This window comes from Euprymna scolopes, chromosome 9 (assembly GCF_053919585.1).
Source record: "Euprymna scolopes isolate OS-2025 chromosome 9, ASM5391958v1, whole genome shotgun sequence".
NCBI classification, from domain to species: domain Eukaryota; kingdom Metazoa; phylum Mollusca; class Cephalopoda; order Sepiida; family Sepiolidae; genus Euprymna; species Euprymna scolopes.
In genome coordinates this window covers 141,149,691-141,166,497 of record NC_136490.1, presented here as the reverse complement: position 1 = coordinate 141,166,497, position 16,807 = coordinate 141,149,691, and the positions used below count along the sequence as shown (strand labels likewise).

Below are 16,807 nucleotides of genomic sequence, written 5' to 3'. Positions count from 1 at the left end.
TTATCAAAGATGACCACTTATGGACCTGAGAATTCAGCCAAGTTCTCCTTGATAGTCAGACTTCGCTAGCTCACAGGTTTACAAGTGGTCAGTCTTCAAGAGTAGAATTGTGATTGGTTAAAGAAAAGATACATAAGTAATTGATAAATTTGTATCTCTGTAATAAAATTTCTATATCAGCATAATCTTTTGAAAACACATACTTACATATTTTATTTTGAAATATATATATATATATATATATATATATAAAATTGCTTAAGTATTTTTTAAATTATGTGAGAATGAGTAAAAGTTTTAAGTGAAAAACCCAATACCCGTAATGAATAAAAAATGAAAATGTTAGTTCCCTAAGTTAGTCTACGTAGGCAAGATTATATCTACAAACTATGAAAGTGCAGCGGAAAAGAATTAAGCAGAGAAGTTAATAAAAATTGTGGCTTTAACAAGGTTAATTGTAAGAAAAAGGCATAATAAAAATTAAAAGAATAAAAAAAAAAAAAAATTTTAATTTAAAAATAAAATAAATAAAAATAATATTTTAAAGCTCAGAATTGCTTGGTGGAGTGATAGAAGTTGCCCGTGCAACCTTGCATCTCAACTGTTTCTAACAGTGGGGAGGAGTAAATGAATAAAAGCAAAAGCATGTTTAACTGAAAATAAACCCCGAAAGGAGGTATTTTTACCTTTGGCTGATATCCAAGATAAAAAGAAAAAACAAATAGAAGAAAGATAAAGAAAAGGATACAAAAAAGGAGAAAAAAAAAAGAACGTGCAGTCGAAGCAACACAGAAAAGGAAAAGCAAAATACAAGAAATACAAGATTTATTTTTTGTATTTTTAAATAAATAAAAGTTACTAACATCCAGAATTGCAATTTTGTATGAAAAGAAAATTACAAATAAAAATAAAGATTGGAATTTTATATAAGAAATTAATTCTTAAATCTTTTTATACTTATCTTTACTCAAAAAACAGTTACGCCTTAAGAAAACTCAGCAATCAAAGGGAAACAACTTTGCTGGTGATAAAAGGGTGCTTGTGCAGTATAATCAGATTTTAAATAAATGCATTTTAGATAAAACTCTGTATTTTTTATGTCATTTTTTTTAAATAAGAACCTTTATGGCTTTCCTTAAGTCGAAATTAGTAAAAAATTGAAAAATTATGAGAAATGATTGAATAGAAAAATAATTACAAGTAAAAATAAAATTTACTGAATTTATAAAACTTCATCATACTTGTTAATGTTGAAGAGTTCTTAAAATCCCTGGGGAGGTAACTGCAGTCTATGATTTTGATAAAATATCAACATCCATTTCAAAACAGAAAATAGGAGATCACTAATATCATAGGGGGAGAGGGGAATAATTTTAACAGATCTATCAATAATTTTTGAAATTTTTTACTAATTTCAACATCACAACCTAGTTCCTATCTTGGCTCTTTGGGAAACCCTTCTTTGTCAGAATGAGGTATGGTTCAGTTCTGAGATCATCCTCCTAGGCTTTATCTTTTCCCTTGTATTGATTGATGGTCGTCCAAGGAGTCCCTATTGGAGAATGCCAAAAGATCTATTCTCAGCTATTTTTGTACTCTGGGGAGCTGGATTTAACCTCTATGTCAAACTGATTTCATGCCTAATTGTATTAAAGAGAGAAGTCAGTAAATAAAGCGATTGGATCATTAGATTGGCAGCTAGGAGTACAGACAGTCCTCAATTGCAATCTCACATCCACACACTTATAATGAATGTCCATCAAAATAAATTCATATAATCAATATTGATATTTCATGCATTTATTTCACAATTACCATATCCAAGATTGGATAAAAAAATTAAATAAAGTAAGTATTTTAGGTTTGTCTGCTTTAAGGGATTTCTTTCATGCATTATAATCAACCTCTCTTTTTTTTTATTCATTCAAATAAAAATAGTTCATTTATATTATTTGTATTATTAAGACTACTCTTCTAATCTTGAGCATCATTCTTTTCTTTTTTACATTTTGCTCAATGTAAACTACAAACCTCTTCACACATATCTTGTCAAATTCAGAAATCGCCAGGGAATTTCAAACAGAACACTTTATTTAATTCACGGAGGTAGCATGCTCTTTATCCATCGGTCATGACTAGATAGAAGTCCCAGTAATTCACAATTGTATTTCAACTTTTGAGTTCGACAAGACACACCAGAAGAAGGTCGGAGATTACATCAACTGAAATGTGAAAATAACACTTAAGATGAAAACAGTAGTCCAGATAGTCTAAATTATCAATTCTCATTTCAAAAATTCAAAAAAATAATTAGCTGGCATTGCCTAAGATGCAATGAAGTCACTTTAGTAGTTAATTTCTATTTGTTTGCACAGTTTTTAATCTACTAATTCCTATTATATTCAATTTAAATTAATTGATTTTTATTTTTAGGTAATCATTCAAAATTGTCTCATTAGCAAAATAACATACTTAGCTAGAATTTATTTTAAAATTTACGCAGTCTGGCCTAGACAACTGTTAATAATAAACATCTAAAAATAAAAGTCAGCAAAGGGAGATAACCATAATTAAAATGAAGAATATTATAGGAGTGGTTTAAAGATGAGCAAACAAATAAAAATCAGAAACTAAAATAACTTCACTGTCACTCTGACAACATCGGAAAAGTACAACTAGTAATTATTAATTAAAAAAACAAGAATGTGAATGCTAAATAACGAAAAAGTTATTTTACCTTCAGATTTGGAGACTGTTGGTCAATGCAAAACCTCGTTACAATACTAAACTGGAGACTGCATGGAAAACACTCTCTGTAAAAAGTAAAAAAATAAATAAAGCAGGTCAGTAATCTGATGTATTTTAAAGACAAAAAAAAAAAAAAAAAAAAATGAACATTTTCAGTTTGATAAAAAATGTTTAAACAAATTGATACAATAAAGAAAAAGTATATGAATTTAGATTATAGAAACTGTCACAATTAAAGACATTATTTTCAAAATTATTTTTTTAAATTCTTAAAGAAAGTGAATAATCCCAGCAAACATTTTATGAAAATCAAATTTCAATCTATGTAAGACTTATACGAAATAGTATTACGTTCTTAATCTGATTAGGTTATCTGACAAGATAGTACCACCTTCATTAACTGCTAGAGAGGATCTCATTTGTTTGGCAAAGTTCTTCCACTTGTGAGACAGATTTGCAAGATATCAGAATTTAGTAATGAATATTTATTAATATATATAACAAATGACCAAACGGATCATGGTTAGATGCGTATATTTCTAAAATTCTTTGATTTATCTATTTTACAGTATAGCACTCATGTTGTGGTTTGATATGAAAACATTTTTTTAAAACAATCTATATTGAAGATAAACCAATTTGTATGAGTAAGCATTATACAACTTTGTTCGAATCTGTTGTTGGCATTTTTGTAGTAGGGACCACTTGAAGGTTGCCAGCATCCCTAAGTGCTACAATGGAACTGACTGGATTTGGACATAGAACACTCAAGTCATCAGTTCATGTTATTCACTTAAGCACACTCACCTTATTAGCAGATAAAGGAAAATTTCCTAATCTATGGAGTCCAAGACCACATGACCACAAAGTTATCAACTATTGGTTGATTTCACCAAGTAGTAATTGATATAAAAAGGTATGATTAAGAGTACACTTCTTGTCCCCTTTTGGTGCCGACAACTAATGGTGCCACATCGATATTGGAGTGTCCCGTCCGCAGAGAGGTAGGGATGTGGGTCATTTTGTTATTTATGGCAGCTGCCACTAATGCTCCAACCCTTATGCCCTCCCACCGCAAATTAAATTATCAATGAAAGCAAAAATGGAAAGAGATTTGAATCCCCCCCCCCCAAAAAAAATGTGAGAAAAAAAAATTGTGATTATTAAAAACTAGAGCGGTTATGTCCCTTTATCAGAAAACTACTCCAGGTAGTTTTGTCATAAAGGGACATAACTTTTATAATCACAATTCTACTATGCAATTTCAGAACAATGTATTTCAATTTTATTTTTATTTTTATTAATACTTAAAAAATAATTTCATAGTATTTTGATTTCATTTGTAATATTTCAACAAATTTTTACAAATAAAAGAATGCAATTTTCAAGAAATTTTCCATTTTTTTCAAGGTAATAATAGAAATAAGGCCTTTCAAGGCAAAAGTCAAAATTCAAGAACTTTTTAAATCTGTGCGAACTCTGTGGGATAATCTAGTATTTTTTTTGTTTTCTTTTTCTTTGCGATCATAGCTTATCAAAGCCTAAAACCACTGCAGCATAACGGTTAATCAGTGTTAGGTACATGGTAAGACAACATGATCAGTAATGATGGGTAGAGCTTGATTATTTAAGAACACAGTTCAATAAGAATTTATTTACATTAGACTTGAACATGACAACATTATAGGCAGCTGGGAAGCAGCCACACGGTATTTTGTGCCACAGTTGAACAGTTCTAGGCAAAACTCAGCTCATAGAGTTTTTGTTTAGTTTTAGGCACAGATAAAGAGTGAGAGAAATTATTAATTGCTGTTTTAGCTAAACAAGTATTTGTTGCAAACGTTTGGGGGGGGGTCATAGATTGAAGGTCAGTTGAAGAACACCTATTATGAAAGTAATGGTAGAGCAAAGATAGACTCATAACATCTCTTCTGTAAGAAAGAGGAAGTAGGGAGGTGAAAAAGACACTTGCCCACTAGATTTTGAAGTCGTTTTTGTACCCTGTCAAGGTAAGAAAGTGTACTCTTAGGAGCTCCTCCCCAGATGTGACAACAGTACTCTACCTTAAGACACATTTAACTCTTGTACAGGTAGAGGACTGCAAAATACTTTCTGGAGCAGTAGAATGATCCCACCATTTTTCTAGTGATTTTGACTATGGATCTGATGTAGGTTTTCCATTTCAGGTGAGAGATGAAGGTCAGTCCAAGAAGTTTATCAAAGAGGTCCCATTTAGAATGCAATCCAGTCAATTATTATCACGTCTATTAGTTATACCCTCCAATAATGCTTGTCATTGTATAAGAATGGTCTCTTCATGTTTTGGTTGCATGGAGACTCCAGTAGTAATACTAGTCAAAGATTCATTCTTGATAATCAGCCCAACAGATTCTGGATCATTCTGTGGCCTAAAAGGTGCGAGGTATTCATCCTAGGTAGTACTTATGAGAGCCACCCTCACAGGCCTTGCCTCTAGCTTTTAGGAGGAGTAAATTCACTGCTATCTGATGTGCCCTAACTAGAGAATGGTGATGGGGCTGCCAAGGCAATTTTTGCTAGGTCAGAGTGCTTTTTCTTTAGAGGGGCTGCCTTGACTCTGCACCTTCTGACCTTGTGTTACATTTTGGGAGGGGAAGGAAGTAAATACCTACCCGTTATGCTCAACATACCTCTACACATATAAGTAAGTTCACTTTTTCATATCTAATCGTATTTTTCCATCATAAATGCTCTGACCTCCATCAATTCCATTGAAATGAATGGCCTCATCTTGGAGAAGCTCCATGTTTTGACCTTTGCTTCTGATCTGAAATGGAACACATACATCAAATCCATTGCCAAGGTCACTGGCAAAACGGTTGGATCAGTCTACCACTCCGGTAGATATCTCACGGCCGACGCAATTCTCTTCCGGCATAAAAGTACATCCTCAGATGGAGTACTGTGGCCACATCTGGGCAGGATCTGCTCCAAGCACTCTATTCTGCCTTAACAGAGTTCAAAATAGACTTCATAATTTAGTTAGGGACGCCCTTTTCTCTTCCCTGCAACCTCTTTCCCAAAGAAGGGCACTGTGAGTGTCTTTGTTCTATTATTTTCATGGCAAGTGCTTATCTGAGCTCCAATCTACAGTTCCCCCCTCTTGCCAAACTTTCACGAAAAACATTTGTCTAGCTGAAACTACCATCAATAATTTCCCCCACACTTTACCTGTGCCTAAACCTAAACGTGGATTCCATGAACAAGGCTTCTTTTTTAGAACTGCACACCTATGGAACTCTCTTCCGCTTGCTTGCTTTCCAGCTGGCTACAATATGGTCGTCTTTAAGACCAACGTAAACAAGTTCTAGATGAGCCATCCCCTTAAGTAATCCAATTTAACAAATTTCCACTATTAACGATTATTATGCTATTGTCCCATGGACTATCGTACACTCATTAACCTTCATCCTCGAGTGGTCTCTGGGTCTTGATAAGTGCCGACTCCTATGTTTAAAAAAAAAAAAAAAAAAAAAAGGAAACTTTCACATGTGTTGCATATTTTAGTGTATTACTTGAGTGCAAATAAATCCACTTATATTTTTATGAAAACATTTTATTATTTTTTTTGATTATCTCTTATTTATGCCTAAAATCAAGAAGAAAAAATCCTTATAGACTTAACGAGATTCAAACTCTTCTTGCAATTCTTTAATCTATGTCAATCATACTTTTGAACTTGAAGACTTTTAAAAGATTATCACTTTTTAAATATTTTCTTTGAAAAAAAAAAAAAATACATAAATAAAAAATACTTCATTAAAATAAGGTTGGAATTCAAGACAAATATTTTCATTCCTTACCGAACCGTTTCTAAAGCCTTTTGTATTTTAGCTTGAATTGATCCCAATACATCAGTGCCGGTCTTGTTAAGAAGTTTTGTGAGCAATGTATTAAGCCAATCATTTAGGTCCTGCCGATGTACAGTGATTAGAAGCACCAAGACATCCAAGAATATACTGAGAACCTGTTGATCAAAATTAAAAATAACATTATATACAAAAATCAATGACTGATCTTATGGACAACAATGACATGATACAAATGTAACAGAGCACAGACGCATGTATGTAAATGAATACAAAATGATGTCACTGTAAGGAAGATTATAAAAAAAGAGCACGTTAGTGAGGACAATTACATCAGAGAAGTCACACATGGTGGGAGAATAAAAAAATAAATGCCAATGTTACAAAAAGGGAGGGGGGGTTGAGTTATTCTTTGTCTTGGTCTCTTTGTGTGGATCCCATGTGTAAACGTGAGTAACGGTAGTACATAAACTAATTATTTGTTTTTAATACCAAAAAATACTGTCATCAAAAGATTAAGTTTTGTATGTTTGTTCAAATCTAAACCACCACTATCCATGACAAATAATACCTACCCGAGAATTTTTCCTCCTAACTCCTCGACCTAACATTTACTGGCAATATGAACAAATACATTGAGGAAATTGCAAAGGCTGCTGCAAACAAGGTGGGTTCTCTCCATCGAGCTAAAAGACTACTCACACCTAAGAGTATCCTATACCTCTACAAGGCAACCATTTGCCCATGCATGGAGGATTGTTGCCACATATAGGCTGGTACATCTATCTCTCGCTCTTGAATAGAGTCCAAAAAAAGAGTTTTCAATCTAATAGATCCCACTTAGTTAACTAAGCTCCAACCCCTGTCCCATCACCACAGTGTTGCATTTCTGTACCTGTTTTACAAATATTTTAATGGAATGTGCTCTGATGAACTGTTGCACTTGTGCTTTCTTAACATACATATCCTTGACGAACTACCTTAAACAACGAAATCTCACCCCTTCACTGTTGATCCCTAAATGCCAGAAAGTTTTCTACTCTAATAGTTTCTTCCCTCAAAAAGCTAGACTTTGAAATTCCCTTCCTGCTACCTGGTTCCCTGACTGTACTGATATGCAGAAGTTTAAATGAAATGTAAACCAACATCTTGTTAATCTTTCGTAGGCATGGTTCCAAATAGTATTCCCTTATGTTCAAATGGCGATATGCCTTGTTAGATGTGAACACGAGTTAAAAAATAAAAAATAAATTTAAAAAATAAGCGTTTAACTTTAGCATGGTAGATTGAAATCAAAACTATTTTCATTTTTATATATACTTCAAAATTAAGAAATTCATAAAATATTCATCTTGTGTACAAATGTATTGTTATTGCCGTGACTGTAGAAACTAATAATTTTTGGAATATATTTTCATTTTATCACAGGTACACACATCGTACACATTTTCCTGTATTTTTGTTTTTTTAACATAGCGGTAATTCTTGACAAAAAACAAGACTTCTGAATCGTTGGTCGTGATTTGGTTGTTTTCACCTACAAAACTGTAAGAATTACCCTCGGAGATGGATCGCAACATATCTTATTAACAGTTGTTTTATGGAAATATAATTTTGCATCATAGCAATCAGAACAGGATACAAATGCATGAAAACAAAAATTTAATAGGGCGAATCTTAAAAGATGCCAGCGACATTTATTTTCGGCAGGTTTAACCAACTTCCTCCTAAAGAGGAAATCTCAAGGGAATATCAAATTCAGAAGCAGTCCTTAGTCACATGTTTTTACCAATCAGGAGAAATGGCAATGTTCTTGCAGAGAGCTATCAATGTCCTTCTACATATAGCACCTGGTATTTCCAAATGGTCACCCATCTGGTACTGACTAGGCTCAATGTTGCTTAACTTTGGTGATTTAACGAGAACTTGTGTCAACATGATTATTCCATATGTAAAGATACTTTTAAGTCTATCTCTAGTATCTTTAATGTCTTCCACCACTTTTTTTTTTTTTTTTCAATTTTTCTATATTGTTTTTATCAATATTATATTTTCACGTATATTGATGAGGATGTTTTACCATTTTATTGAAATAGTGTTTACAAAAGGGAGACCGAGTAGAAAAAAAAAATTTAATGGTAAATAATGGAGAAAGCATTAAATGGCTATCTTGACAATAAATATAAACAGTAATATACATAATTTTAACCTGATTCTAAGGTTTTTATCAGCCACCCGAGTACACGTGTGTGTGTGTGTACATTTGGTTCTATTTTGTGTTTGTGTGGTTTTTTTTTTTATTGTCTCCTACTTGTCCCCCCACCTTCTCATTCTGAAATGACCGTGTGGGAATTTGTCTGAAACAAATATCATCCCTGCAAATTTTACTGTCTTTTATACACCCCACCCCCGCCGAAGCTTACACATATTCAAGTGAGCCTTCCTTTTTGGTGAAGTCGCGCATGTGCAGTGTCACTTTTACATCGACCTGCATGGTGTTCACCTCTTCACACACTGTGTACAATCCCTGATCACAACGTATACAAGGTCACGCAGATAACCGCCAGTATTTGCTTCATCGTACGGGTTGTTCTGAGGTTACCAGCACAACCTTACACATTCACATATCTTGCCAAGTTACAATGTTTGGCTGATGTGTGTTATGTTAATGCATGTGTATGATTTATTACTGCATGTCTTTCTTTAATTGTCTATTTTTTTTTATTTTTACAAAAGTTTATTGAAATACAAAAAATATGAATATTGATTATTTTGATAGTTATAATACATTATAAAATTTAGATTTTAATAATTGTAAAATTTAAATTATTTCAATATTTTTAACAAACCAATTAACTTACCTTGTTACTAGGGTCGTGGAACATTCGCGTGAAAATTTCAGTTACTTTTCTTAATTCAATTCGACTGGAAAGAGATGAAAAAAGAAACAAATTAATATTTTGTTTAAATTGTTTCTTCAGCTTGATGTTTTACAAAGCAACTTTGAAAAACAAAAAATCAATATTAAAGTTAATTAATAGAACTAACAACTCCTTACACTTCACTTCACTGTCACATATGAAATTATTAATAAAATTTGCAACAATCCTTTGTACAATTTAACTATAGTAACAATATGATATAAATGCAGGGGTCTATCCTTGGATCTCTATTATTTCTAATATTCATAAATGACCTCTCTGACAAAATTGTCTGTGAGATGGGTATATATGCTGATGACCCTACTCTCTATAACCAACACGACAGGAAAACAAATGAACACATATCTAGAGAAATGGCAAAAACACTAGAGGATGACCTCCAATCTGTAGTGGAATGGAAACAAAAATGGATGGTCACATTCAATGCTGCTTAGACTAAACTTGTTTCCTTCAATAACTACAAGAAACCTTAACTACCACCAATAGCAATGGCCAAAGACTCTTTATCTGAAAGCACATCCTTTAAACTCCTCGGCCTAATGTTCACAGGAAACAAGAGTTGGAAAAATTACATTGAGAGCATTGCCAGGACCGCTGCGAGGAAGGTAGGTTCTCTCTACCATGCTAGAAAGCTACTAACACCCGAAAGTATCCTGTACCTCTATAAGGCCACCATTCGCCCATGTATGGAGTATTGTTGTCATATTTAGGCTGGTGCATCTGCTACTAGTCTCTCACTCCTAGACAGGGTTCAAAAGAGAATCGCCAACCTAATGGGTCCTGAACTGTCATCTAAGCTTCAGCCTCTGTCCCATCGACGTAATGTAGCATCCCTCTGCCTGTTCTACAAGTATTTCAATGGTGAATGTTCTGACGAACTGCAAGCACTTGTGCCCCCCCAACATAAGTACTCCCAACAAACCCGACAAGCAGCAAAATCCCACCCCTTCACAGTTGAGATCCCTAGATGTAAGAGAGCCTTCTACTCCAGTAGTTTCTTCCCCAGAACTGCTGGACTTTGGAATTCCCTTCCGAGTTGCTGCTTCCCCAACTGTACTGAAATGCAGAAGTTCAAGTGTAACGTGAACCGACATCTTGCTGCCCAACTCTCCGCATAGAATCCCTGTAGCTTATGTCACTGATAGTAGCCCCCTACAGCAAAGTGGCAATGTGTCTTGTTTGGGGTGAAATTGGAATAAAAAAATAAATAAAATAAAACGTCATTGTGGTTAAATAATTTTCACTTTCCCAAATGGATTGTTAACTATTCTGCAATTTCAACTAACAACTTCCAGAGTTAAATTCAACACACTGCTGTCAAAATTCGCTACTCCAAAATCAGAATCAACTAAGCGTCCGGAAAACAAGTATTTTATTCAAACCAGCATCATCTCATTTGCATATAAAGTGATGAGAAATTTCGTTGCTTCACAAAATCACCAGCATAAATGAAAAGCAGCAGACATTTTTTTTTGTTCTCTATTTTTATTTTTGTCTGCCACTGTAGAGTACAAGCTGCACAAAATCAGGTTTTTACCAATTTTTAAAGCATTTAATCTCAGTTATGATAAACCATATTTTGGTACAAATAAACTGCAGTCAGTGACTGACTTGTCCACCAAGTTTCATTCATGAATGTCCAACAGGTTTTGTTTGCTGCTCCTTTGATATACTCCGTATGTACACCTCTGTTCTGTTAATGAATACTGATTGCTATCTAGTGGTTGTTAAATTTGATGCAAACAACAATATATTGTGACGAATGAGCAGTGGTTTTATGGAATAACTCTTCACATCTGGTTGCGAGGGCACTTTGGTGATAGTCTCATCAGCAGGTGCTTGCCTGAATGGTTTTCACACCCACAGGACTATAATTCCTTTTCCCGAACTTATTTTTATCAGCGAGATTATCTCAAATATAATGTATATATCAGAATGATGCACAGATTATTTCTGAACTGAAGAAATCCATCAAAAAGTTTAAATCAGTGTAGTGTCAAAAGAAGAACCTATCAACCTATCGGGAGAGAGGGGGACATTGCCACCTTTTTCTTTTATGTGCCATCAACCATTTTATATCTAAACGTTTTTTCTTTAGATTGTCCTAACCATGCTTTTACTAATGTGCCTTCTGATCTTCAAGTGAATGGTTCTTTTAAGTATACAAATAATTAATATACAAATTTTAATAATTTAAATGCATAAAAAAACATCACTGTACAAAACTGAAGCCGGTTGAAGTCCACATTTTGCAACTTTTGAATCCGAACATACATATATGGACATAAATGAGGATAATAATCAAAAGTAAAACATGAAAATAAAAAAAAAAACTTTGAATAAGCAGACAAAACTGTTTTTGAAATACATTAAGATGCAAAAATTTGATTAAAAGAAGAAAAAAAATATTCAAATTTCTTTTCCTATCGTTTTTTTTTCTTTCTTTTTTATAGCTGAAATACTTATTAATTTTGTACTGTATCAGATCTATCATTAGCGAACACACACTAAAAAAAGCTCATGCAGGAGAGTTCCATGACACCTCATGTGTTTAACAATAACAGCACGTCTTTTGTATAACAGCACAAAGGAAACGGATTGTACTTGCTAGGAAAAAAAAAAGCAAGCAAAATAACTTTCATTCTCTTATGATAGATCTGATACGGTCCGAAATTAATAAGAAATGTTTCAACTTTTAAAAAATAAAAGATAGGAAAAAAAAGAAATTTGATTTCTTTTTTTTTCTTCTTTTATTAAAATGTTTGTATCTTAACGTGTTCAAAAACAGTTTTGTTTGTTTATTCAAAGTTTTTTTAAATTTTTTTTTATTTTTAATACCAATTTTTATACATGAAAATAAGTATTTAGTATTCTATCATCGTAAGCAGTGACCATATTGTAAAAAAAAAAATAATCAAGTTATTCAACTAGCTGTACTGACTTAGTGTTGCCAAGCAGTAAAGAGAAAAAAATAACTGACTTGAAATGTTAATTTTGGTGATTTAGGAATTTTTAAATAGTTTACTTTAATTGTTTGTGAATCAATTAATAGTAAAAAACAAATGCTTAATAAATCCTTTTGTGAAAAAAGATTTTTTGCAAATAAAAATAATAATCTGTTTTTAGATATTTATTTTTGCAGAATTCAAGGGAAATAACTCATTTCATGAATACTTCCCTTTTATATTTAAGGATTTCTGGTAAGTAAAAAAAAGGTCTCAATTTTTTTTTTTTTTTTTAAACAAGGTAGTTTCAGGAAGAAACTGAAGCAAAATAAAATATATTTGTGCCAATAACAGTGGAAGGATTAGTCAGAATCCACTATTGATATGCCAGACTGATTGCTGTTTAGACCAGACTTTAAAAATATGGCAAGATAATATGTTAGATACACATGAATGAATCATCAAATGTATAATACATAGAGGACATTGCAAAGGCTTCTGCAAAGAAGGTGAGTTCCCTCTATCGAGCTAGAAGACTACTCACGCCTGAGAGTATCCTGTACCTTTACAAGACCATCATGTGCCTGTTTTACAAATATTTTAATGGAATGTGTTCTGATGAACTTGTTTCACTTGTACCTCCCTTCGACATATATATCCCCGACAAACCTGCTTAGCAATAAGATCTCACCTCTTCACTGTTGATGTCCCTAAATGCCAGAAAGCTTTCTATTCTAATAGTTTCTTCCCTCGAATAGCTAGACTTTGGAATTCCCTTCCTGGTACCTGCTTCCCTGACTGTACTGATATGCAAAAGTTTAAATGTAACATGAACAAATATCTTGTTAATCTTTCCTAGACATGGCCCCAAATAGTAGCCCCTTACGTCCAAGTGGCGATATGCTTTGGAAGGGGTGAACAGATGTTAAAAAAAAAATAAAAAAAAAGTAAAATAAATTTTAAAAATCTTTGACAAAACTTACTTTAAGAGACGAGCCCCAATCAGCACATTTTTGAGTCCATAAAGACCTTCCTTGCGGTCAGTATGAGAACTGCTGGAGAGACTATTTAGGATTTCAAACACATCCTGTAAGACAACAACATACAATCTTAAAATATAGCAATTAAATAGATGCAAAATGTATAAAAACAAAACAAATATTATAAACAGAAACTGCTTTAAATTATGAATATAATTACAAGAGAAAAACAATTTATAATACATAAAACACAATTGCGCATCTGAGAAAATCAGATTAAAATCCACAAAGTATTTAGAGTAAAAATTAAATAAAATCAAGTCAAACTGTCAAACAATTGGTTTGTGTACTGAAAGTATTTGTTATAAGATTCACATAAAAATTATATTACTAGAATTACAAGTGAATCCTCAATAATCTTCATGTATTCAGGATTTAAAACATATCTTGACGATGTTTGAACGTGACAAAATAAATAAATAAATAAAACACACTGTGTCATTTAAACAAAACATGTGACATTTTATTTCATGCACAGTTAGAAAATAATAGTCATCAAAGTTTGAACAGACATTACTGTTGGGTCACTGCTTGTTTTAGCCTGTAAGAAGCCTTCATTACGATGTATATTTGGTATTAGGATGTTCACAAATTGTTAGTAACTTTATATTTGTTTCTTTTAGTATTTAGCAGGAATTTTAGCTCATCAAGTTTTCAGGCAATTTAGCTATTGGATAAAGCAGTAACATTGAATAAGACTTTAATTCACATCCACCATGGATATGTAGATCTTTGAATAATTTCCTTTAGGATTACTTTCTAGATAACAAAAGAACAAATAAGTTTGTTTTTTTTCTAATTTGTAGACATATAGAGACAACGTCATTAATGGACATGGTCTTTCTTTGATGATAGCAAGGAAGATGTGTTAGACAATCAAAACATTCTCTTGGTGATCAGTTATGGTTCAACTATAGAGAAAAATACATGATCACTCATGATCAAATTCTTATTGATTATGAAAATGTTATTGAATTTCTTATTTTTAATTTCTAGATTTATCTTTCTATCCGAGACACTTTGTCCCTTAGTTTGAAATGGAAGTTGCGTCAGTATATGATATAGATCAAGATTTTTACTATTGCAGTTTGTAAACCTTTGGGTTAATTATTTAAACCTAATGAACAGTACAACAAGAAGAAAACAAACTTGGTTACACACAAGCTTTAGTTTAATTATATAATAAGAATCAGTGCTTGTACAGTATAACAGGATATCAAATAAATGCATTTTAGGTAAAAACATGATTACATACTTCCATGTCATGTTAAAATTAGTAAAAATTCTAAATTTATGAAAATTGATCAGATTGAAGAATGATTAAAAATAAAAATATTTTTGGAAGTAAGAGTTTTATTGTATTGGTTAATATTGAAAAGTTCTTAAGATTTAGGGTAGGTAACTGCAATCTATGATTTTGACTAATTTGCTATTTTAAAACAGAAATTGGTAAACTAATTTAAAAAAAAATTTCATAAAGTTCTAGCAGATCTTCTAATCAATCATTTTTCATAATTTTGTTGTTTCTTCAGCCTCTGTCCCATCGGTTAAATGTTGCATCCCTCTGCCTGTCCTACAAGTACTTTAATGGTGGACACTCTGACAAACTACAAGCACTTGTCCTCCCTCAGCGTGAATAAACCCAACAAGCAGCTAAATCCCACCCCTTCACAGTAGAGATCCCTAGGTGTAAGAAAGCCTTCTACGCCAATAGTTTCTTCCCCCAGAACTGCTAGACTTTGGAACTCTCTTCCGGGATTCTGCTTTCCCAACTGTACTGACATGCAGAAGTTCAAGTGTAATGTGAACAAACATCTTGCTACTCATCTCCCTTCATAATTCCCCTGCAACTTATGTCCCCGATAGTAGCCCCCTACTTCAAAGTGGCACTGTGCCTTGTTTGGGGTGAAAATTGAATAAATAAAAAATTTCAATATGACACACAAATACGTAAGAATGATTTGACCTGAACTGCATTTATTTGGAATAGAATTATACTGGACAAGCACGTAATATTAATCTGAATGTAATATTAAGGCATAATTGAAAGTTAATGGATTTATTTATATGAAATGCAGAACACTTTATAGTTTTGGTGCTTCATCATTATTAGAGCAAAAAAAATCAAAATATTTAATAATTTCAGGTAAAACCAATGGTATCTACTTAATTATCATGTCACAGTAAAGAACATATTCAAAAATTATGAAAAACAATAAGGTAGAAAATTAATTATTAATTAAAATAGTTTTCAAAGACAATTAGCAAAAATTAAGTTTTGCTAAAAACAATAAACAGAAGAGTTCATATCATAACAGGGAAGGCCAATGTAGCAAAACCCCACCATATTTTTTTTTTTTTTTTCTGAAGCTTTTTTTTTTTGCATAGGTTGTAGAAATTTTTTATTTTTTAAAGTTACAGAAACATGTTTTCTTATTAGATTTCGCAATCAACATTTATACCATATACATTCATTGAATTATGAGACAACAAATCATTAGTGTTTTCTTTGCATCAACTTTGATAATTACATATTGAATTATAATTTTTGCAACTATATTAAATATAACATTCATTAATATGGCTCTACGGACAAATCTATCTTTAATTGACCTTCAACAACTAAGTATTTTCATTTTCTAGCCAAATAGAAAAGTTACTAGCCAAACTCATGTGATTTTTGGAATATGACATTTTCATTCTGTGACAAGTATGATAAAGATTTTTCTATATTTTTTTTTTAAATAAGTGTAATTCTAAATATATACCAATTTTATGTTGCGACTTGAAAGTATAAACATTCAAATTTCTTCAGATGTTTTTTTTAACAGCCTTTGTTTTAAAAAAATATTCTATTAAACTTTTATTGGTTATACAATTTGACTTTGCCTGTTTTATGTAACAAAAAATGATTGAAAAGACATTTTTCACTCAATGATAAGCTATACAAGATTGTCAGTGTAAAAAAAACAAAAAAAAACAACACCATCGCCAACAGATATTTTATTATTTCTAGTCGCCACTTGGAAAAAACATCACTCGCAAATGCAACTGTTTCACTCGCCACATAGAGCACTGATTAATATTCACTCTTCTCCTTGTCACTCATATAAAGCGGACGTTATATAGTCAGTTTCTTCCTCCCTACATTCATCATGTAATCAACACCTCAATATTGTAGTCACTAATTTAGCAACTCCGCCTTTTAATTATCAAGTTAAAATAAATGTTTTAAATTAAATAGAAAATGAGATATATGTTGCAGTTTACTTGAAGCATTGTGT

The 16,807-nt window shown here is 32.2% G+C and overlaps 1 protein-coding gene across 46 annotated transcripts in view; it reads right to left on the bottom strand.

Annotated features, from left to right (window-relative positions):
* The window catches only part of LOC145284881 (CLIP-associating protein 1-B-like), a 450,911-nt gene that overhangs the window by 55,086 nt on the left and 379,018 nt on the right, over positions 1-16,807 (bottom strand). For all 46 annotated transcript variants that reach the window (XM_080133909.1, XM_080133914.1, XM_080133920.1 and 43 more), the window contains 4 exons: positions 13,467-13,570; positions 9,458-9,521; positions 6,591-6,754; positions 2,738-2,813 (listed from right to left, as the gene is read on the bottom strand). In XM_080133909.1, coding sequence (XP_079990035.1) covers positions 2,738-2,813; positions 6,591-6,754; positions 9,458-9,521; positions 13,467-13,570 — 408 coding nt within the window. The remainder of the gene's footprint in view (positions 1-2,737; positions 2,814-6,590; positions 6,755-9,457; positions 9,522-13,466; positions 13,571-16,807) is intronic.